Source organism: Lepidochelys olivacea, assembly GCF_965140295.1.
Source record: "Lepidochelys olivacea isolate rLepOli2 genome assembly, chromosome: 18".
NCBI classification, from domain to species: Eukaryota; Metazoa; Chordata; order Testudines; family Cheloniidae; genus Lepidochelys; species Lepidochelys olivacea.
In genome coordinates, this window is record NC_140428.1 from 19,302,954 (window position 1) to 19,325,413 (window position 22,460).

The 22,460-nt window shown below is 47.1% G+C and overlaps 1 protein-coding gene and 1 long non-coding RNA gene across 2 annotated transcripts in view; one reads left to right on the plus strand and one right to left on the minus strand.

Annotated features, from left to right (window-relative positions):
* CASZ1 (castor zinc finger 1) overlaps nucleotides 1-22,460 on the plus strand; it is a 131,110-nt gene that overhangs the window by 80,118 nt on the left and 28,532 nt on the right. The window contains exons 5-11 of the mRNA XM_084652060.1: nucleotides 3,348-3,438; nucleotides 9,051-9,215; nucleotides 11,896-12,068; nucleotides 12,902-13,770; nucleotides 16,846-16,987; nucleotides 18,357-18,420; nucleotides 21,202-21,362. Coding sequence (XP_084508186.1) covers nucleotides 3,348-3,438; nucleotides 9,051-9,215; nucleotides 11,896-12,068; nucleotides 12,902-13,770; nucleotides 16,846-16,987; nucleotides 18,357-18,420; nucleotides 21,202-21,362 — 1,665 coding nt within the window. The remainder of the gene's footprint in view (nucleotides 1-3,347; nucleotides 3,439-9,050; nucleotides 9,216-11,895; nucleotides 12,069-12,901; nucleotides 13,771-16,845; nucleotides 16,988-18,356; nucleotides 18,421-21,201; nucleotides 21,363-22,460) is intronic.
* LOC311533022 overlaps nucleotides 16,835-22,460 on the minus strand; it is a 45,962-nt gene continuing 40,336 nt past the window's right edge. Inside the window, exons 5-6 of the long non-coding RNA XR_014714486.1 lie at nucleotides 19,383-19,499; nucleotides 16,835-16,967 (exon numbers count right to left, since the gene is read on the minus strand). This is a non-coding gene — a long non-coding RNA (uncharacterized lncRNA). The remainder of the gene's footprint in view (nucleotides 16,968-19,382; nucleotides 19,500-22,460) is intronic.

Genomic DNA, 22,460 nt, shown 5'->3' on the forward strand with positions numbered 1-22,460 from the left:
TGTCTCTGCCATGTCTCAGCTAAGCCCTGGTGCCAGAGACTCCCAGGAGAGGAGAGCACTCCCTGTCCTTTGCTTGCTTCCCAGTCTTGTTGCACTTGCAGCCTGGGGCATCTTAGCAATGTTCCCCATCCTGAGCGACTGTATTGCCCTGTGAAGTGAGGTGGGGAGAAGAAACCTCCCTAGAGGTTTCCTCCTCTCTCTTCTCTTTCCTTTAGACTTCTGCATTCCTTGTTTCATTCTGTAGATTACCTTCTCCCTGCTGACCTTGCCACATACTCAGGCTGCATCTTCCTTCTATTATTCTGGCTTCTGGAGGGGCTTCTTCCCCTCCTCAGACACCTGCCCCTTTCCTTCTGCAAGCTAGGTTTACCCACTGACAGCTCTGGCATGTGTACCCAATCCTCTGTGTCTGAAAGCCACAGCCGCCTGTGCTGTGCACCACCCCTGGTGCCCTTGGGATTCCAACAGGACACCAGTTTAAAGTGGCAGCACAGCAGTTGTGAGAGCAGAGAGGTCCACAACTCTATGCATCCCTCAGCCATTTACTCCCTTCCCTTTTGGTGTAGCCAATCCATCCTACAGCAAGTGCCCACTGGACCCAGCACCCCGTTAATACTCTGACTCCTCATCTGTTGTGACACCCAAACGGCATCTTAAGCTCATGACTATGCACCCAATTTTTTTCATATCGAGTCACTGCACCCACACCAGCAGCTCTCCCCTGTCTCCATTTTCTTCTTCCCTCCCCATGGGTGGGTTTTTCACCCTTGCTTTCCCCAGGCTCTTTGAGAGTTCCCATCTTTACCATCCCCCATGTACAAGCTCATCCTCAGCTTTTCCCTCTGACAGTGTCACTATGCAGTTCTCTCTCCCCTCCTGGGAGCCAGCTGATGCACTTGCCACCCAAAATGGACTCTGGCATCAGATTTCTCTTCCCTCACATATCACATCATGTGGCAAGTTTCCCGCCTGGGGCCATTGCCCAGGGCACCCTGGGAGAGTCCACTGAACTGCAATAAAGATAAGTGCAAAGTGTCCTGTGCTTAGGAAGGAAAAATCAAATGCACATCTACAGAATGGGGAATGACTGGCGAGGTGGTAGTACTACTGGAAAAGATCTGGGGGTTCTAGCAGATCACAAATTGATGAGTCAACAGTGTGATGCAGTTGCGAAAAAGGCTAATATTCTGAGGTGCATTAACAGGAGTATCGTGTGTAAGACACGGGAGGTAATTGTTCCACTGTACTTGGCATCACTGAGTCCAGTTCTGGGTGCCACACTTTGGGAAAGATGTGGATAAATTGGAGAGAGTCTGGGAGAGAGCCACAAAAACGATAAAAGGATAAAAGAAAACCTGATGTATGCAGAAAGGTTAAAGAAAACAAGGCATATCTAGTCTTGAGAAAAGAAGGCTGAAGGGGACCTGATAATAATCTTCAATAGGACTGTTATAAAGAGGTGATCAATTGTTCTCTGTGTCCAGTGAAGAGTAGGACAAGAAGTAATGGGGTTAATCTGCAGCCAGGGAGATTTAGGTTAGATGTTAGGAAAAACTTTCTAACTCTAAGGGTAGGTAAGCTCTGGAATAGGCTTCCAAGGGAGGTTCCAAGGAATCCCCATCACTGGAGGTTTTTAAGAACAGGTTGGACAAACACCTGTCAGGGATGGTCTAGATTTGCTTGGTCCTGTCTCAGTGCAGGCGGCTGGACTCGATGACTTCTCAAGGTACCTTCCAGTCCAACATTTCTAGGATTCTATGACTCCAGTAGGCCAGACTGGGATTGTGCCTTTAAAGCTTTGGCTAGGACCATCTCTCCTCTTATGCCCAAACAGAAACTCCAGAGTGACCAATTACCAAGGAGAGGAACAGCCTTGTTTGAGTCACAGAAGGTGGGAATGGAGGGTGTGTGGCTCAGGGCTGGTAGTCAGCTGAGCAGCCTCTCTCTGCAAAGTCACAGGTTCAAATCCTGCCCAGGTATTGACTGGGAGCTGTTGCTCTGCGACGACTGTTCTGTGACTCCTGTGATAGGAATTGGTGGGCCTTATTCCATGGCAAGTGTCACAAAACCTACACCTACCACCCCCCGCTTTGTGTTGGCAGTCTCAGCAGAGGCCAAGGACTGACTGGGCCATGGATACTTCTATCTTACCCCTGGGGAGGGCCTCCTCCAGGACAACAGACTGGAGCACAGTGCTTGGGGGAAGCTTGCAGTGCTGCTGCCCTGTTCTGTAGAGAGAGGACTTCAGTCCCCCAGACAGTTGGGCAGGGTCATTAAACACACTCAGAGCACCGGTTTCGTTTCTCCTTGGGCTCTCTGTGGGCACAGAGGAGGCAGGATTTGCCCCCTAGAGATGAGCCTGCAGAAGGAAAATCGCATGTTTCTCTCTTCCCCCTTCCAAAAGTGTAAGTAACCCCCATTTATTATCTTGTTTTGTGCCGCCGTGAGACACTCTAATTTCAAGTATGCCGCTCTTCAACTCTCAGTGAGGCAGAAGAAAAAATCACCTTTTTTTTATGGTGTAGCGGAAAAGCAGCTGCTGGCACCCTGCTTAATTGAAATGCAAATATGGCACATTACAGCTTATTCCCCATCTCTCTCCTGCTGCAACAAGTGGCCTTTGCAATCCTTTAGTCTTTCTGCTCCAAAGGAGCCGAGAACCGCACACCCATCTGCAACCTTTCTGCAGCCCTCAGGCCTTCTCCTCTGTTTTCTTTTGCACCTTATTCTGGTGTGCTGGCTTTTGCCTGAGAATACTGTGGTAGTGCTTTCTTCATGGCTCCAACTGCGGCTCCCTCGATCTGATGTCCTAGATTCTGGTCCTCGACTCAGGACGGGCAGGAATGGGACAGTGGGGGAAGGATGTTTAGCTATGGGTGGAGGGGAAATGTTGATCAGGTTCCAATGGACTTTGTGTCTGAGATCTGTGATTTCTTGGAAAATGATGTGTCAAGACTTTGCATCCCTGCATTTTGGGAGTAGCAGCAAGACGCTCACCAGACTCAGGAGTGATCCAATGGGGCGGGATGAGAATAAGGTCAATTTCAAAGAGCTGAGCAATGATATTGGCTTGGGATGTAATGATATAAAACCTGGTTAGAAATGGGGCTTCTGACTGGAAGGGGACCCTCTTTCCTTCAGCTCAGTAGCACTGAAGAATTGCATTTCCCCTGGGGGCCGAAAGAATAGGAATCTTTGTCTCCTCGGTACACTCTGGTGACGGATAAGTGTAGACCACGCTGCAGGAGGACAGGGGGAAGGCCATACTTGTTTCACTTGCACCTTGATTTGCAGTTACCATCCTCAAAGAGCATCAGTTTCATTCTTTTTCTTGCCTGTGTTGCCAGGTTCTCTGGGAGTCAGCACTGCGGACACATACACTGTGCATACCAGTACCGGGAACATTACCACTGCCTCGATCCGGAGTGCAACTATCAGGTAAACGGGGTGAACATGAACTGCCAGATCCCATTGCCTGTCCTTACTGTCAAGGGATACAGCCTACAGAACTCCATCATGAAACAGATCATCTGCTTTCTCCATGTCCTGGGAAGAGGGGGAGATACAATTTGGAACTATTGGAGTCAAATTCTGTTCCCAGTTACAATAGCCTAACCCTGCTGAACTCAGTGGTGTTATTCCAGGTACGCACCATTATAACTGAGAGCAGAATCTAGCTTAATTTAAATCAGTGGGTTTACTCCAGATTTACACCAGTGTAACCAAGAGCAGGATCTGGCTCAGCTAAAGTCAGAGGAGTTCAGATTTACACCAGCGTTGCCAAGAAGATAAATTTAGCTATGTTATAAATTTTGCCTGAAAATAGGGAATGCTGTCTGTCAGTCTGTCTCTGTCTCTGAGGTTGTCCATGCAACATGAGAGCAGTAGCAGCAACAAAACACCCAATAAGACCAGCAGCAGCCTTGGATCTATGGTTGGGGAGAGGGTGGGGGAAGGGGCATGTGCAGTAATTGCTGGGAGAATTGCCAGGATAGCAACATCAAGCCAGCTCTGAGTCACGTGCTGTGTTTGTTTACCCTCTTTCCAGGTCTGTGAGCATGGCTCTGCCCTCTCTGTGGTCAGACTGTGTGTAGGGATGGAGGGAAATCCCAGAGTTTGCCTCTACTCTGCATCCAGCCCAAGGAGGCACTTTGGTCTTGGGGGAATGAGTCTGACCACAGCAAGGGAAACCAGTTTGACTCCACTCTGTTCGACTTCAGGTTTCAGTTGATCAGACTGGGGTTTTTCCTTGGGATGTTGCTAGTGACCCAGAGAGGGATGATCAGATGGATGCATCCGATGAAGTGAGCTGTAGCTCACAAAAGCTTATGCTCAAATAAATTTGTTAGTCTCTAAGGTGCCACAAGTCCTCCTTTTCTTTTTGCGAATACAGACTAACACGGCTGCTACTCTGAAACCAATCAGATGGAGAGCTCTCAATCACAGCACAGAGGTCTCTGTGCACAGAGAGCAGGGGGGACACAAAGGATGGAAAGACAGAAAAACCTATTATTATGATTGGCCTCATGATTATTTCCCAAGGAGTCCAGGAGCTGCTTGGCTGGTCTCACGGGGGAATAAGGATTTAGGCTGCTTTTTAAAATGCAAATTATTTTATGGCTGAGATATAGTTTATAATAAGTAACGCTCTGTAATAAATGGGCACAAATGAACGGTGATTGGCAATGGGAATCCTGTACGTACACCATGGGAAATAGTACTTCTAGCCTCTGCGGGCTTCCTACTGAAATCCATATCCATATATCCCCTTGCCAATACCAATGGAATGATCAGGATTGATATTATAGGAGTACAGAGTGGAAGCAATAATCATTTGTCTCTTGTAAAGGGAGGCTGGAAAAGTTGCTAAATATTAGAATACTAGGTTTTTCAATCACTCCTCACAATAAATGGCTATTGATTTTTTTTTAAACAGATTTCCTTTCACACCTTCACCATTGAATATCAATATATGTGGGAAATAAAAATGAAAAGCTTCATTTTAAAGGCACTTTGTTTGCACTGATAATGGGGCACCAGTTCCTTAGTTTAAGCAGGCAGAGGATGAAGGGGATGGTCTGGTGGTTCTGGCATGGAACACGGAGAGTTAGGGTCAATTCTCAGCTCTGCCACTGACTTTCTGTGTGATCATGGGCAAGTCACTTCTCTCTGTATCTCCAGTTTCCCCATAAAGCTGTTTTTTCTAACAAAGCCAGCCTGTGTCCCGGGGGGTTGTGAAGCTAAAATTCAATGATGTTTGTAGAGCACTTGGAGAGCTCTAGATGGAAAAGGCACTGTAGGCGAACAAAGTACCTTTTCCCCTCTTCCTTTTGACATGAATTTAGTAGCCAATGTCTTGCAAACCCCTAACACGAATGATTTGAAAGCTGGGATTAGTCATTTATAGCAGGTATAGTTCACTGGTTTCCTTTCCAGCTGTAGCAGCTCTTCAGAGAGCAGCAGCTAAAATCATGTCAGAAGAATCATGTCCAAGGCTTCACAAAGCACATCTTGGACACAGAATCATAGAATATCAGGGTTGGAAGGGACCTCAGGAGGTCATCTAGTCCAACCCCCTGCTCAAAGCAGGACTAATCCCAAACTAAATCATCCCAGCCGGGGCTTTGTCAAGCCTGACCTTAAAAATATCTAAGGAAGGAGATTCCACCACCTCCCTAGGTAACGCATTCCAGTGTTTCACCATCCTCCTAGTGAAAAAGTTTTTCCTAATATCCAACCTAAACCTCCCCCACTGCTGACCATTACGCCTCGTTCTGTCATCAGCTACCACTGAGAACAGTCTAGATCCATCCTCTTTGGAACCCCCTTTCAGGTAGTTGAAAGCAGCTATCAAATCCCCCCTCATTCTTCTCTTCCGCAGACTAAACAATCCCAGTTCCCTCAGCCTCTCCTCATAAGTTATGTGTTCCAATCCCCTAATCATTTTTGTTGCCCTCCGCTGGACGTTTTCCAATTTTTCTACATCCTTCTTGTAGTGTGGGGGCCAAAAGTGGACACAGTATCCAGATGAGGCCTCACCAATGTCAAATAGAGGGGAACGATCACGTCGCTCGATCTGCTGGCAATGCCCCTACGTATACATCCCAAAATGCCATTGGCCTTCTTGGCAACAAGGGCACACTGTTGACTCATATCCAGCTTCTTGTCCACTGTAACCCCTAGGTCCTTTTCTGCAGAACTGCTGCCGAGCCATTCGGTCCCTAGTCTGTAGCGGTGCATGGGGTTCTTCCGTCCTAAGTGCAGGACCCTGCACTTGTCCTTGTTGAACCTCATCAGATTTCTTTTGGCCCAATCCTCTAATTTGTCTAGGGCCCTCTGTATCCTATCCCTACCGTCCAGCGTATCTACCTCTCCTCCCAGTTTAGTGTCATCTGCAAACTTGCTGAGGGTGCAATCCACACCATCCTCCAGATCATTAATGAAGATATTGAACAAAACCGGTCCGAGGACCGACCCTTGGGGCACTCCACTTGATACCGGCTGCCAACTAGACATGGAGCCATTGATCACTACCCGTTGAGCCCGACAATCTAGCCAACTTTCTATCCACCTTCTAGTCCATTCATCCAGCCCATACTTCTTTAACTTGCTGGCAAGAATACTGTGGGAGACCGTGTCAAAAGCTTTGCTAAAATCAAGGAACAACACGTCCACCGCTTTCCCCTCATCTACAGAGCCAGTTATCTCGTCACAGAAGGCAATTAGATTAGTCAGGCATGACTTGCCCTTGGTGAATCCATGCTGACTGTTCCTGATCACTTTCCTCTCCTCTAAGTGCTTCAGAATTGATTCCTTGAGGACCTGCTCCATGATTTTTCCAGGGACTGAGGTGAGGCTGACTGGCCTGTAGTTCCCAGGATCTTCCTTCTTCTCTTTTTTAAAGATGGGCACTACATTAGTCTTTTTCCAGTCGTCCGGGACTTCCCCGGATCGCCATGAGTTTTCAAAGATAATGGCCAATGGCTCTGCAATCCATTAGCACTCTCGGATGCAGCGTATCCGGCCCCATGGACTTGTGCTCGTCCAGCTTTTCTAAATAGTCCCAAACCACTTCTTTCTCCATAGAGGGCTGGTCACCTCCTCCCCATGCTGCGCTGCCCAGTGCAGTAGTCTGGGAGCTGACCTTGTTCGTGAAGACAGAGGCAAAAAAAGCATTGAGTACATTGGCTTTTTCCACATCCTCTGTCACTAGGTTGCCTCCATCATTCAGTAAGGGGCCCACACTTTCCTTGACTTTCTTCTTGTTGCTAACATACCTGAAGAAACCCTTCCTGTTACTCTTAACATCTCTTGCTAGCTGCAACTTCAGGTGTGATTTGGCCTTCTTGATTTCACTCCTGCATCCCCGAGCAATATTTTTATACTTTTCCCTGGTCATTTGTCCAATCTTCCACTTCTTGTAAGCTTCTTTTTTGTGTTCAAGATCAGCAAAGATTTCACTGTTAAGCCCAAGCTGGTCGCCTGCCATATTTACTATTCTTTCTACACATCAGGATGGTTTGTCCCTGTAACCTCAATAAGGATTCTTTAAAATACAGCCAGCTCTCCTGGACTCCTTTCCCCCTCATGTTATTCTCCCAAGGGATCCTGCCCATCAGTTCCCTGAGGGAGTCAAAGTCTGCTTTTCTGAAATCCAGGGTCCGTATTCTGCTGCTCTCCTTTCTTCCCTGTGTCAGGATCCTGAATTCAACCATCTCATGGTCACTGCCTCCCAGGTTCCTATGCACTTTAGCTTCCCCTACTAATTCTTCCCGGTTTGTGAGCAGCAGGTCAAGAAGAGCTCTGCCCCTAGTTGGTTCCTCCAGCACTTGCACCAGGAAATTGTCCCCTACCCTTTCCATAAACTTCTTGGATTGTCTGTGCACCGCTGTACTGCTCTCCCAGCAGATATCAGGGTGATTGAAGTCTCCCATGAGAACTAGGGCCTTCGATCTAGTAACTTCCGTGAGTTGCTGGAAGAAAGCTTCAGCCGCTTCATCCCCTGGTCCGGTGGTCTATAGCAGATTCCCACCACGACATCACCCTTGTTCTCACACTTCTAAACTTAATCCAGAGACACTCAGGTTTTTCTGCAATTTCATACTTGAGCTCTGAGCAGTCATTATGGCTCCCTTACATACAGTGCAACTCCCCCATCTTTTCTGCCCTGCCTGTCCTTCCTGAACAGTTTATATCCATCCATAACAGTACTCCAGTCATGTGAGTTATCCCACCAAGTCTCTGTTATTCCAATCACATCATAATTCCTTGACTGTGCCAGGACTTCCAGTTCTCCCTGCTTGTTCCCCAGGCTTCTTGCATTTGTGTATAGGCACTTGAGATAACTCGCTGATCGTCCCTCTTTCTCAGTATGAGGCAGGAGCCCTGCCCTCTTGCGTGCTCCTGCTTCCTCCCGGTATCCCACTTCCCCACTTACCTGAGGGCTTTGGTCTCCTTCCCCTGGTGAACCTAGTTTAAAGCCCTCCTCACTAGGTTAGCAAGCCTGCTTGTGAAGATGCTCTTCCCTCTCTCCGTTAGGTGGAGTCTGTCTCTGCCTAGCACTCCTCCTTCTTGGATCACCATCCCATGGTTAAAGAATCCAAAGCCTCCTCTCCGACACCACCTGCGTAGCCATTCGTTGACTTCCACGATTCGACGGTCTCTACCCAGGCCTTTTCCTTCCACGGGGAGGATGGACAAGAAGACCACTTGTGCCTCAAACTCCTTTATCCTTCTTCCCAGAGCCACGTAGTCTGCAGTGATCCGCTCAAGTTCGTTCTTGGCAGTATCATTGGTGTCCACCTGGAGACTATTGCATCTTTCACTCCTGGCTTATAGTTACTGAAACAGTTTGTGTTTGCATATATTGTCCCTTTAACAAAAAACAGACTTCTCATTTAATCTAACCTGACCCTCATGGGGTGTCAAATGCATTGTATGGCTGAACTGTAAATCCGCAGTGTACGGGGTTTATAAAGGAAGTTACCCAGGAATACTCACTTCAGCCACCCCTTTCATGTGTGTGTCTCACTTTCTCTCTGTCTCCCCAGAGATTCACTAGTAAACAGGATGTGATTCGGCATTACAACATGCACAAGAAACGTGATAACTCCCTCCAGCACGGCTTCATGCGCTTCAGCCCCTTGGATGACTGCAGTGTGTACTACCATGGCTGTCACCTGAATGGGAAAAGCACACACTACCATTGCATGCAGGTAACACAGCTGGACTGGGGAGAAGGCAGCAACGTGGCTGGGGAAAAGATGACAGGGCTGTAGGGAGAATGAAGAATCCAGAGCCAGCTGGCCTGACCTATTCCCTTTCTGTTGCAAACCTAAAGGATCCTGAAATTCTAGTAGCCCAACACTTTCCTTTTTGGGGGGACAGGAGCCTCTCCTACAGCAAACTGTTTTATGGGAGAACTTCTAAATAGCTTAAATATAGCCTCTCGTGGTCCTTTCTGGTTCAATCACCTTTATGAAGAATCTATATCCCGTTTGCATGGACTTTCTCCTGCCAAGCACAATCCTGATCTGTAAGAAGGGCAACGCTCTAGTTTTGTGGCGGGGTTCAGGATTTCTCCTCTGTTCTGTACCTGACTTATCCACACAGATGATCCCTTTCTGTGGGACTGGTAGCAGGACAAGCGGTGAAGTCTCTCTAGAGTGCCTGTGCCCAAACAGACCATCTGACCAGCCACAGCTTCCCTTGATATAAGGCCTCTCTCGGCACAGCATCTGTCCTTTAGCACTGGATTTAGTTCCTTTGTAGCCAGCTGCTAAGACAATCAAATATTAATGGTACTCACTTTGAAGTAAACCTCAGCTCTGCCTTCCTCACCAGCATTGCTAGAGGAGAAGTTCTGAGAGATATTGGGCATTACGTTGGGAATGTGGTTAAATTTCAAGAGCAAATGGTGTTTTGACCATGGTGTAACAGGAATTGGAATTACCACATAAACAAAACTTTCAGCTCTTTATCCCTTTCTAGCCCAGAGGCAGTTAGAACCCTGTTTACTTTATCCATCTCTTAGAGTGGGATCAGCTCTGAAGCAGGGTAGGAATGGGGATACACTGAATCAGCACCTAAAACATTGCTACACCAATGTGCAATGGAATTTTTAATCACACAGAAAATAATCAAACACCCTCACAAGTTTTTACTACTCTAAAATCTCAGGTCCCACTTCCTGGATTATTTTACAATCATAAGACTCCAATTCAGCAAAGCAGTTAAGCATGTGCTTAAGGCCCAGTAAAGCCAGAGAGTCTTCAATGCATGCCCAAATGCTTTATTGAATAGGGATGGACATATTTAAGTCAAGTCAGCTTTTGAAGTCAATGGGACTTAAGCACAAGCTTAATGTTAGGCAGGCACTTAAGTGCTGTCCTGAATAGGGTAGGACTTAAGCATGTGCTTAGTGTTTTGCTGAAATTGGGCTTCCATTTGGGTCTCTGCTGTGGGCATTTTAATGCTATTTCTCCTGTATTTTCCTTGCTCAGTTTCCTGCTGAATTGACTAAGATGGAAATTATTTAATTTTTAAAGGGCAATCAAGATTTCTCAGTCTGCAGCCACTCCGAGGTTCAATAAAGACCCCTATCTAGGCCTCTATATAAGGGTAATTTAGCCCTGTGACCACTCCCTTCCAGAAAGTCAATGACCATGTAAGCAGTGTCTTACAGGAAAGGTGTCAGAACATAAACTTGCAATTAAAATGAATATTGTTTAAATGGCAGGATTTGTGCCATCCGCCTCATGGTTTTTTTTTTTCTTTATGTCCATAATTGGTGTGGATAAAATTCAGTTAGTTGTTTATATAAACTGACATTTTTTAGGCTTTAACACCAAGAGCCACATTGCAAATTATTCCTAAGGAGGTTTTTGTTTAATTCTTTTTTTTAATGCTGCACAGGGTCTGTTTTTTTTCAAGGTGTCAGCGTGGAGAGAGAGAGAGGCTCTTTTATATTGGAAATAGCTGGAGATCCTTTTTTTTTTCCCCCCTGGGTATTTGTTATTGCCTGTTTGAATCAACCTGGGCTGAACCGAGAGGTGGTGTTTTCGTTCTCTTCACTTCTGAGATGGTGCAGGCGTTGGCACACACTGTGCAAAAGAAGAAAGGGAAAAAATAAAACCCGCTGTCAGCAGCTCAGCAGGGGTGATGGCGTTTTCAGATTCCACTGGTTTTTTACTCAATATGGCAAAGTTGCCCGCTTTGCCTGGGGGCAGGCAGGTTTTCAGCATTCCGTTCTCATCACACCATTCCCACTCGCTGCACAAAGTTAAAATCATTGAGCAAACGATGTTGGGGGGTGATGGGGAAAAGCCACCGGTTCCTGGTGACCAGCTGACTCAGATTTCCACTCTGGTCTGTGACTAGCTAGAGTAGAACAGGCCCTAGAGTTGTGTTCAGCTTGCTCTACACCACCCCATCTCCTGGAGAGAGAAAATGAACAGATGAGTAACCACCAGTCTCTCCAGTGCTCCACTAGTAGGTGAAGGGCTAGAGTAGAAGCCCTAAGTCTCTCCAAATCTTCCCAAGATGACAAAGGGTCATGACAGTATTTGTCAGTCTGTCCAGCTCTTTTGAGGAACAGGACCCTCCCTGCTCTGTCCCTGAGCAGTAGCCTTAATCTCTCCACATCTCCCCCAATTCTCTGCCTCCTTCTCCTGTTCTAATTGTTTCATCCCCATAGACTCGGGCTTTTCTTAGACTCTTTGCAGCATCAGTCCTTAGGTTGTCAACCAAAGCGATGACTCAATACTGAGGGGAAATGCACAAATACAATTAAAATGTCTCTGTGTTGCTTGTGTGTTTATTACTGCTGGTATTAATAATAAATCAGTAAGCTGCTGCTGGGATGGTCTGATGTCTCTTTCCCTTGGTCCTGGGCAGGTGGGCTGTAATAAGGTCTATACCAGCACCTCTGATGTGATGACCCATGAAAACTTCCACAAGAAGAACACACAGCTGATCAACGATGGGTTCCAGCGGTTCCGAGCCACAGAAGACTGTGGCACCGTGGACTGCCAGTTCTATGGGCAGAAAACCACTCACTTCCACTGCAGGTGAGATGGTGGGGGAGGGCAAAAATCCTACGTTATTGATGCACATCTGCTGGCCTCTTTCTGAAAAGTCATAAAGCTCAGGATTATACACAGTGGGGCAACCTACCAGGAAGGCCTTTCTGGATATGAACCTCCCAGGCATCTTCCTGAAAGGACATAAACTCCAGAGTGGGTATAATCTGGAGAGAGCTCTCGTGGTAGGAGACACACTGATCTCGCCCTGATGAATCAAGGCAAGTATGCCCATTGGGAAATCTATGATAGAAATCTCTCAAGAAAGAGACCACACTAGCTTTGCTTGAAAGGTCATCATTGAGGGGTACTGTTATAGTATTAATGGCACTTGCACTTCAGAGTTCTCTCTAGAGACCAGCCATCCAGCTCTCCTAGCTTAAGGTCAAACTCTGCTTTCAGTTACGTGAGTGCCCTTCCAATGACTCCATTGGACACTCAAATCATTTGGGAGAAAATCAAGGCACAGCTAGGGCCTATGTTTATGTCTAGGAATGACCCTCAGTCTGCCTTGGGCTCGTGTTCTGTTTGGGATGGCTGGTGGGTGAGGCTGGATCCCTGCCTCTGTTTTGTTGGCTAGTCTTCAGATTGGGGGCATTATCCCAGCTCTCGTACTTGGTTGCAGCGTTGCTTCCCTTGGCTGGAAAGACCCTTCTTGGCATCCCAAGCCAAGTCTAAGAGGGGCCAAGAGGCCTCTTGCTACCAGGGCTCAGTACTTTATACTGATTCCAAACCTCATCCCAGCGAGGAAGCAAGTGATGTGGCAGCCCCTTGGTGCTCCCAACTCATACAGCCTTCCACCCTCTTCTGTGCCCTTGTAGGCGACCCGGGTGTACGTTCACTTTCAAGAACAAGTGCGACATCGAGAAGCACAAGAGCTACCACATCAAGGACGACGCCTATGCCAAGGATGGCTTCAAGAAGTTCTACAAGTATGAGGAGTGCAAGTACGAGGGCTGCGTCTACAGCAAGGCCACTAACCACTTCCACTGTATTCGGGCGGGCTGTGGCTTCACCTTTACCTCTACCAGCCAGATGACCTCCCACAAGCGCAAGCATGAGCGCCGGCACATCCGCAGCTCGGGGGTGTTGGGCCTCCCCACCTCTCTCCTGGGAGCCAAGGATAATGAGCAGGAGGAGTCCAGCAACGATGACCTCATTGACTTCTCCGCCATGAGCTCTAAGAACTCCAGCCTGAGTGCCTCCCCTACCAGTCAGCAGTCTTCCGTCTCCCTGATCATCCCGGCTGCGCCTTCTTCCGCTGCTGAGCTCGCCTCCTCTCAGGCCTGTAAGCCCACCAACAACATGCCACCGGCCACCAAGATCTCCGGCTTGCTCTCCCAGGCCCTCCCCAGCAATATACCTTTGGCCCTGGCGCTCGCCAACTCAGCACTTCCTGGAACGGCCAGCTCCTACTTCCCCATCATCCCCAGCCGGGTCTCCACACCACATCCCGCCAGCTCAGCCAATCTAATGACTGCTGGTTCCTCCAGCACAAATCCAGCATCCTCTACTGCTGCCAATTCCCCCTCGCAAGCTGTCTCAGGGTCCAGTGAGCGAACAGCCACCTCTTCTCCAGGTCCAGCAGCATCCATTATGGAGAGGATCTCTGCCAGCAAAGGATTGATCTCACCTATGATGGCCAGGCTGGCAGCGGCAGCCCTCAAGCCATCCATGGCACTCGAAGCAGGTGAGTCCCCCAGCCTCCCTCCATTACACTGGAGCTAGGTAAAAGGTAGGAGAGTTGGAGATATCTGATTTGGAGATACTAGGTCTATTCAATGGGCCACCCGCTGGCAATAGGCAGGCTGTACAGGAGCATTGCTGGGAGAAGCAATTCGCCATGTCCAGTTAAAGCATCGGTGCCAACGCACAGTGTTGGCTTGGGGGGTTTCTGTGGAACCTGGATGTCTTCACATAGCTGAGAGAGCGGAAACTGCTGCCCACACAGAGCCCTGGAGGAGGAGTGTTCTCCTGTGTGGTGCCTCCCTCCCCATCTAACTGTAGGCTGGAAAGTAAGGGGCATTTTATTCAAAATGGAAATGGATAGAGAAATCACCGGAGTCCCAGGGTTACAGAGCATCCCCGGGTCATGCTTCCCATGGTCCATCTTGAGGAGCCAAGCATTGGGTCCTGACGGCAGCCTTGTCCTCCCCTCCTTCCCACAGGAGAGCGGGGTGAGTCAGACCCAGCCGATTCTCACAGCCCAACATGGAGCTCCCTCCCTACTCCCCCCTTTGTTTCTTGTACATTGGGTGGACTCATCGGTGCAGTTTCTACCGCTTATTGCCCTCTTGCCCCTCAGACTCACTCCCCTCTCTTCCCCTGCCCCCAGCTGCTGGTGCTGGATCTCTGAGGTGGGTGGACATCGAGCCCTGTCTCTGCCATTTGATTGGTGTCCCGAGTACCAGCCATGTCCCCAGAGACCTTGCTGACATGCACCCGATCAGAATCTTTTTCAGTTAATCAGGAGCATCTGGTGAGGTTGAACTTCTGCTCCTCAGGAAAACAGGGCAGGGATGAGGAGTATTAGGAGAGAAACTGGACCTGGCCTGGGGAAAAGGACAGCAGCAAGGACCTTTCATTGCTTCGTCTGTTGCTGTAGCAGGAGTAGTCAGTTATTTTTTGGCAAGGTCCAAATTTCTTGGTCAAGGTACAGTCAAGGTCCAAACGTCAGAGACAATAATAAAAAATAATGATAGTAAGTACATAACAAGATTTCGGGGTCCATTCAAAAGTGCCTGGAGGTCCAGATTTGGCCCGTGGTCTGGCTATTGACTACCCCTGCTGTACATGATTCATTAAGCATCAAGGGGGCTGTGACTGGGGGCGTTCTGCATAAGAAAGAAGGCTGCACTCCAGGGAAGGCAGGGATGGCCTGGAAAGGGGGGAAGGACTGTGAAGCCAGTGAAAGGCAGAGGGGAAATGGAGTCAGAGAGGGTTCTGTATCTTGCAGCTTTTCAGGCAAGCGTGAGAGCTGCAGGTTTTCACTGATAAGCTGAGCTGCACCGAATGACTCTCTCCCCCTCACCTTGCACCTCTACTGCAGTAATTACAGGACAAACAACAGTGATAGCACTGGATCTGTGCCAGGAGGTGTGCTCCGATGAGCTGTCCAGCCCACCCAGTGCTCTCTTCTCACTGTGGCTCGTTCTAACTCCCTCATCTCCCTTTTTCTTTTTCTCTCCTTGGCTTGGGGGAGGGGATGAGCTTCTCCTATTGAAGCATCTGGTTGATCCTCTTAGGAACCACTGTGTTGGTTCTCAGATGCGACATTTTACCTTCCTGGGTCTGACAGGCAGGTTGCTTTCCTTCCCTCCCATCCTACCCACACATAGCCCCTTGACAGTCTGCAAGGAGCAGCCTGAATCCACGGCAGAATGGATCACCCCACTGGGACTAATGAAACCTTTCTTTGCTGCCCTCTAGAACCTAAGTAGACAGTTAATTTGTAGCCATCCCTTTCAGCCAGAATATCTCAGGCCCCTTCCGATGAACAGGGCCGGACTGCTCTTGGTGACACCGCTGTAAATCCAGAGTAACCCAACTGAAAACAATCAAGTGCCTTTGGATTTACACTGATGTGATCAAGAGTAGGAGCTGGCCTGCAGGCCCCAGCGACATCAGACTCTGCCCCCACAATTCCTCTCTCCCCGCAGGGCATTGAAAACCTTTCCATTGTCTGGTGCCTGAGGCAAGCTGGTTGGGTCTGGGTGTGTCACCTCTGCCTCCTCCCCCACTTCTCAAACAAGAGTCCTCTCTGAATGAAGAAGAGATGAGAGTGACATGATCTGGTTAAAAGGAGGGAAAAACTTTGAAATATTTTTCCCCTTATTATTAAAATAATTCTTTCCTAAAACACAGAAAGGTCATTGAGAGAACTATTTTCCTTTATTTTTTAATAAAATGCCACTTGCTGTCTGTGAAACAGCTCACCGTCAGCTGTAGTGCCTGAGGGTAAATTAATATTTTAGTCACTTGGGGATTGTGGAAAAAAGCTCAGCGGCCATGTTCCTGTCAGCAACTTTTGCCCCCGTTTCTTTAGCCTCCTCTTCATTTTTTTCTTTCTTACTTCTTTCCCACCATTTTTTTCTTTTTTCCATCCTCCTTTTTTTTCATTCCCTTCATCTAAAAATTATATATTTTGTATTTTTCTCATTTAAAATATATATATATTTCCCCTTCTCGTCTGGACAACTTGATGGGAGAGAGGTCACGCAGTTTGAACCAATCTGATTGGCTGTCAGCTTCAATAGACCTGACACAGCAGATGTTCCTTCTGGGCATGCTCAGTGGAGGGCCGGAGCGGTCGCTAAGGCAACGGCGAGATTGGGGAATGGAAAGGGGGCTTGACTAGCAGTCGAAAGCTGCCACATTGCCTCAGCATTAACAGAGTCTTTAATAAACGCTTAAGAGGCAGCACCGCAAATTAGTTATGACAGTTTGTGCAGAGAATCAGGTCTCCCCCACGCTCCTTCCACTCTTCTCCTTTAAAGGGCCCGTAGCCTGGACAACTTTGACATAATTTTGCAATAATTATCACTTGAAGAATTTCCATGCTGGGGTGGACGTCAGAACCCATCAAGTCAGCCCAGCGATAAACGCTGACCAGCAACCCGCGTGCTTCCCTTCCCCCCACTTGGTTTTTTTCTTCTCTCCCATTATTTGGTGGTGGTGGTTTAATTCATTTATTTGCCTCCATCGCCTCTTTCTGACACTAATTTGTGTATTTTTCATGTTTCTCTTTGGTCTCTGTCTCCTATAGGGAATGGGCAACTAATGACGCCCGGCCGGTTCAATCCAGTTCCAGTGAAGCAGGAGCCCGTGGAGAGTGTGGTGTCCTCATCCCCGGCGACCCAGGATTCCTTGCAGGAGCACAGCCTGGACCTGAGCGTGAAAGATCATGGGTGAGAAGGAGAGGCTGGGAGACTTGGCTCCATCCATTGAGGCACTCAAAGGCTATTCTCACATCCAGTAACACAAGGGAGAACGGTTTGATTTAACTTGTTTTACCTATGGCTGCTAACTTGTGCTGAGTAAGAAAAATCTGTAAATTGCAAAGTGAAGAGCTTTAGTGTGCTCTAGATGGCTCGTTCAGCCTCCCATGGCATTATAAGGTGTCTGTCCTCGAAGGCATTTTTTGCTCTCATAAACTCCCATTGACTTCACTGGGTCCTGTTTATGGACTGAGAGCCCCTATAACTTGGAACACACTCTCCTCTAAGTTAGAACACCAACAGGCCTCTGGCCAACCTTCTTCCCCCAGCAACCACCATTAACACCATATATTTGATTGAAGACTAATGATGGGTCTCCATTAAGGGCCTGATCCAATGCCAGCTGACACCCATGAGAGTATTTCAATTGACTTCAGTGGGCATTGGATCATGGCCGAAGCAAGGAAACTGTTGGAGAAATGTCAGCTGCATGAAACAGCTGCTTGTCTTGCTCATCCTTGCAGATGTTTAGCACATCCGTACAGCCCTGCAGTTTTTGATAGCCATGTTGGTCCATTCTGGGACTCAAGAAGCACCTATCCAACAGTGCCTAGTACTGTTGCTGAGAGCAAGAGCTTTTGGATCATTTTCCAAGAAGGACTGCATTGTCGAATGAATGATCTTTGGGGGACTGGCTGAACCAGGGCAGCCTGAGACACCTGTGGTTTCCTCTCCATACTGAGGTTCATCCAGGCCTGAGCTAAAGACTTTGTCCCAGTTGTTGTAATCAGCAAAGTCCTGCTAACGCTTGTAAAATACCTGGGTTGCCCTTGTGTGTCGGTCTCAGACATTGCACCCTAGTATCCGACTTTCTTTGCAATGCCTCTTCATTTACTATAGAGAGGGCCTTTCTCAATTCATAACTGTCACCCTGTGGTTTTGTTATAGGAGCTCTGAGTGTTCTATGGCATGTGTGTTTTAACAGTCCTGCCTGGCCTGGGGCAGGACAAAGAGTAAAGCAGGGTGAGTGAAAAATGAGCTAGGTGGCAGGTGATGAGGAGGCAACTGGGCTGGACACTTGAGGTGTGAACTGGAATACTGAATGGCCAAGAGATCCATCTTAGCTCTGGAAGCTTGAGACCTTCTTCCCCTGTATCCTAGCTACCACATAGAGCTTGACCTGCCCGAGGGAGAATGGGCATCATCTCTTCCTCCAGATGCAGCAGGTGGGAAGTAGGGGAGGAGGGGGGGAAGGGGACACAATTTGAAGGGAATTAATCTCAGGGCTCACGGTCCCTGTGCACGTCTTAACTAAACCCTATTGGTTTGTGTGTTCCAGTAATGAATCAAATGGCCACACAGTCTCAGCAAATTCATCTCTTTTATCCTCGCTTATGAATAAGGTAAGAGCCATCCATCAAACGCCTTTCATTCCCCCCACCAAGAGAAATTAAAGCCGTGATGGCAAGGGGGGGGGGGAGGATGCGTTTGTTTTTTAATGTTTTGCCTCTAATAAGATGAGTTTGTACCATTTAAATTTTGAGACCATTTGTCATTGGGTGTAATTTCAGAGCCCCTGCTTATGAATTAATTTAATGAACTGGCTGAAGAAATATATCGCAGCCCTGACACCCTTTTTTTTTTTTTTTTTATCCCTTCTAGACAGAGGAGGGCTCGAAAGAATTTTTTAAAAATTTGATTTCCAGAACCTGGCAACTTCTCTCTCTCTCTCTCTCTTTTTACAGTTATCTATTTTATTTACTGTAAAACATTTGTTTCATGGTCGGCGAGTTTGTTTTTGTAAAAGAGAGCAGAAGAAAAAGACGAAATTACAAGTTTTGAGTAAAAATCATCCATTTCCGTCTTTCTGGCATGAGTAATAGTGTCCAACTGAGCCCGTTCTACCACACTCTGGAATATTTACTTTAAATAATGCACAGTTTCTTTTTCTTTCTTCCTTAAATTATACATCATCTCAAATATATTTTTCCCTTCCACATGATAAATTTTACTATAGCGAGATTAATTTTGCTTCTGTATACAACTGCGTTAGTGATCAGGGCAGCCTCTGAGCCACACTTTAATATCCTACTGTGTGATAGGCTTTAGAGGCATAACTACTGCCATCCCCTTGGCTCTGGGCATTATATCCAGCAAGGCTATATAACCCTCAAGAAAGGGCAAAGTGACTTTGTCTAGTGCTCTCCCTCCTCCTCCCTCTTTTCTTCCATTGGCCTTTTACTCTCCATTTTTTCGTTTTCACTGTATGTTGCTTTTCTCCTCCATTTGGTTTTCAGTGGTTCCTTTGTCACTTAGTTACACATGCACGCACACACACATGCACTCTCTCTCTCTCTCTTTATACCTTCCTCCCCATAGTCTGTGGTCCTGGATCTGCGCTCTTACTTCTGAGAGTAGTCCCATTGCCTGGCATCTTGAGTCATCCTTAAGGCCCCAGCTGAGGAAAGCTTAACTTTAAGTCCTATGGAAGACAATGGGATTTAAGCACATGTTTAAAATTAAGCACTTGCTTACATGCTTTCCCAAATCAGGCATCTTACTCCTGTGCAAAATAAGTGCAGCGTGGGCGTAAAACACTAGTGAATCAGATCGGTATCATTTAACGTATACACAGGGTTAAATGGGGTCATAAAGTTCAAGGCAAAGGAGAATCTGACCTATTGACTTCAGTGGGACTACTCACAAGAGTAAGGGTTACAGCACTGTGTCTGTCTCTCTCTCCCCCTCTTTGCTCTATAATGTCTCTCTCCTTATTGAGGAATTCTTTCTTTCTTTGTGTGAATTTCTCTTTTTAAAATGCCCTTCCAGGAAATTGAACTGAGAGCTCCAAAGTTTCCAAAGAAATAAGACAAACTGAATTTCCGACTCCCAGTCTCTAAGGATATGTCTACACTGCAACCGGGAGCGAGACTCATGCTAGTGGGGCTTGAGCTAGTGTGCTAAAAATAGCAGTGTGGCCCGTTGTGGCTCCAGTGCAGACTCAGGCTGGCCACCTGGGCTCAGACCCAGTTGCAGCTTGAAATCCTGAGCCACTGCCAAAGCTGCCACATCCACAGTCGTGCAAGTCTGTCTACCTAGGTTGGGATGCTCACTCTCAGCAGCAGTGTAGACATAGGGTGAGAGTTGTAGTCTCCAATTAAGAGATGTATTGTAGCGGCAGTAGCTTCAGAATAGCCAGGGGTCCCATAATGTATGGCAGTTGTTATACAGTTTATTCAGGGTGGCTGTCAGGGTGGCTGTTAGTTAATTAATGTTTATAAAGGGTTTTGAGATCTGCAGATGGGGGAAGTGATTTCTAAATGCAAAGCTTGGGCCTGATACTGCACTTTATTTGTGCCTGGAGTTCCACTGACTTTACTGGAGCTATTCATATGAGTAGGTGAGCAGGACTGAATTGTGGTATTATATTATACATTATTAGGAGACAAAGTTTGTTGGCTAAGCATTATTAAGTAACTTCATTTTTTCAGTTTATATGTCTTTTATTGTACAGTCTATGCCTAATCCCACCAGCACTCTGTACTGGAATCAGTGAGAGTCTCTCTCGCTCTCAATACACACTCATACATCCCTGTCTGTACATAAAACACAGAGGCTGAAATCATGACTCCACTGAGGTCATTAGGAATTTTCCCCTAGATTTCAATGGAACTGGGATTTTATATATCCTTTAAATAAATATATCTTACAATCATTTTATAGGACAGAGTGCCGTCCTGTGGTTAGAGCAGGATGGTTGCGAACCAGAATTTGTGTTTCTGTTACTGACTCTGCCACTATGGGAATCAAGTCACTGAGGCTCCAATCCTGTACTGGAAACATGGAGTCAAGAGTTTTCCTTTAGGCGCAGGGGTCCATCCACCTGGTTTTCAGTGTAGGGCCCATTTCTGCCTCTATTTTCCCATCTGTAAAATGGGGATAACGCTTCCACACCTGATGTAGGGGCTGAGAGGATTTGATTAATGGTATGTACTTTGAGAGCCTCAAACAGAAGGGCGATGATGAGTTATTGATTTATCCTGGAGCAATGTGCAGCCTGTGCAAACCTCTTGCCTGATCTTTCCTTCTAATCCTGAAAATGTGGCTTTTCATGGTGTGCTTTTGAGCGGAGCCAGATTGGCCAGTGACCCGTGTCTGATGCTGTGTCTGTGTTCTTGCCACAGATGAACCAGTCCAATGCCAGCCTTGGCAGCCTGCCAAGCTTGAAGACAGAAGGAGATGGCAACCAGGCAGGGGCTGGTGAGCCAATGAAATACCTGGGCAAAGCAGTGAAGGCGCTTGTTCAGGAGAAAATCTCTGAGCCCTGGAAGATGTACTTGCGCAGGTAAGGGAAACATGGAACTGTGCAGAGGGGAGAGGGAAATTATTTCCTGCTCAAAGAGGCCAACTCCTATAGCAAGTTTTAAGACCACTTACAGTCCCACCTGGATTCAATGCAGTTAATGATATTTGAATTTGAGGTCCTGATCCAAGGAGATGCTGAGTACCCCCTGCAATGCACTGAGCCCTCTCAATTCCTTTTGACTGCAGTGGGGAGAATTAGGTACTTAATATCTTGCAGGAGGTGCTCAGCACCTTGTAGGATTGGGCCACAAGTGGCCCTTGGGTGGTATCTAACAGCACAGGCTCTCATGTGGCTTGAATGCTATGGCATGCACGTTCATTCTGAAACCCTCCTCCATATACTAGGCAGTAAATCCAAAGGATATCCTGTAGCTGTGCGCTTCAGCGGTGAACCAGTGTTAGACCATGCACAGTTAATACATGAAGATCACAGTAGCCTTGAGAGTTCTTGCTGTGGAATTAGCGCCTCTTGTCTGATTCTGTGAGTGGACTAGTGATACAAAGCAGGGAGTCTAGGGGGCACTGTGCAGACAATTGGTTCTTGCTCTGAGGGACTGTTTTTCTTGTAGACAAGGAGGCTTTCAGGGAAAATGGAACAGGCATAGAACTCATCCACACAGACACACATGCACATATGTACCCAGAATGACACATGATTTGAGCACACATGAATATGCCCAAACAGACATGTATGGGTTTGTGCTCTGATAAAAACACACTTGACTACAAGTGCCTGTGAACATATTATAAAATTGCAAACACTGAAGATGGGAAAGATCTCTGAAGTCCAGCTGCTTCTACTAGTGCAAGATCAATCCCTGCAGTCTGTTTGCTAGTGTTTTATCCTGTCTAGTTTTAACTATGCCAAGCAATGTAGTTGCCTCCACGCCTCTTAGAGGATTATTTTACTACCTAATACATTTCACTGTCAGGATATATTTTTCTCTTGATATGCTGCCTGAATTTTTCCTTTCTTTATTTTGTTGCAGTTCTCCTAATTATACCCCTTGAACCACAATAGTTAATTCCTCTTCTGGCCTGGAATTTACCCCCTTCAAATATTCACAGACTAGTCACA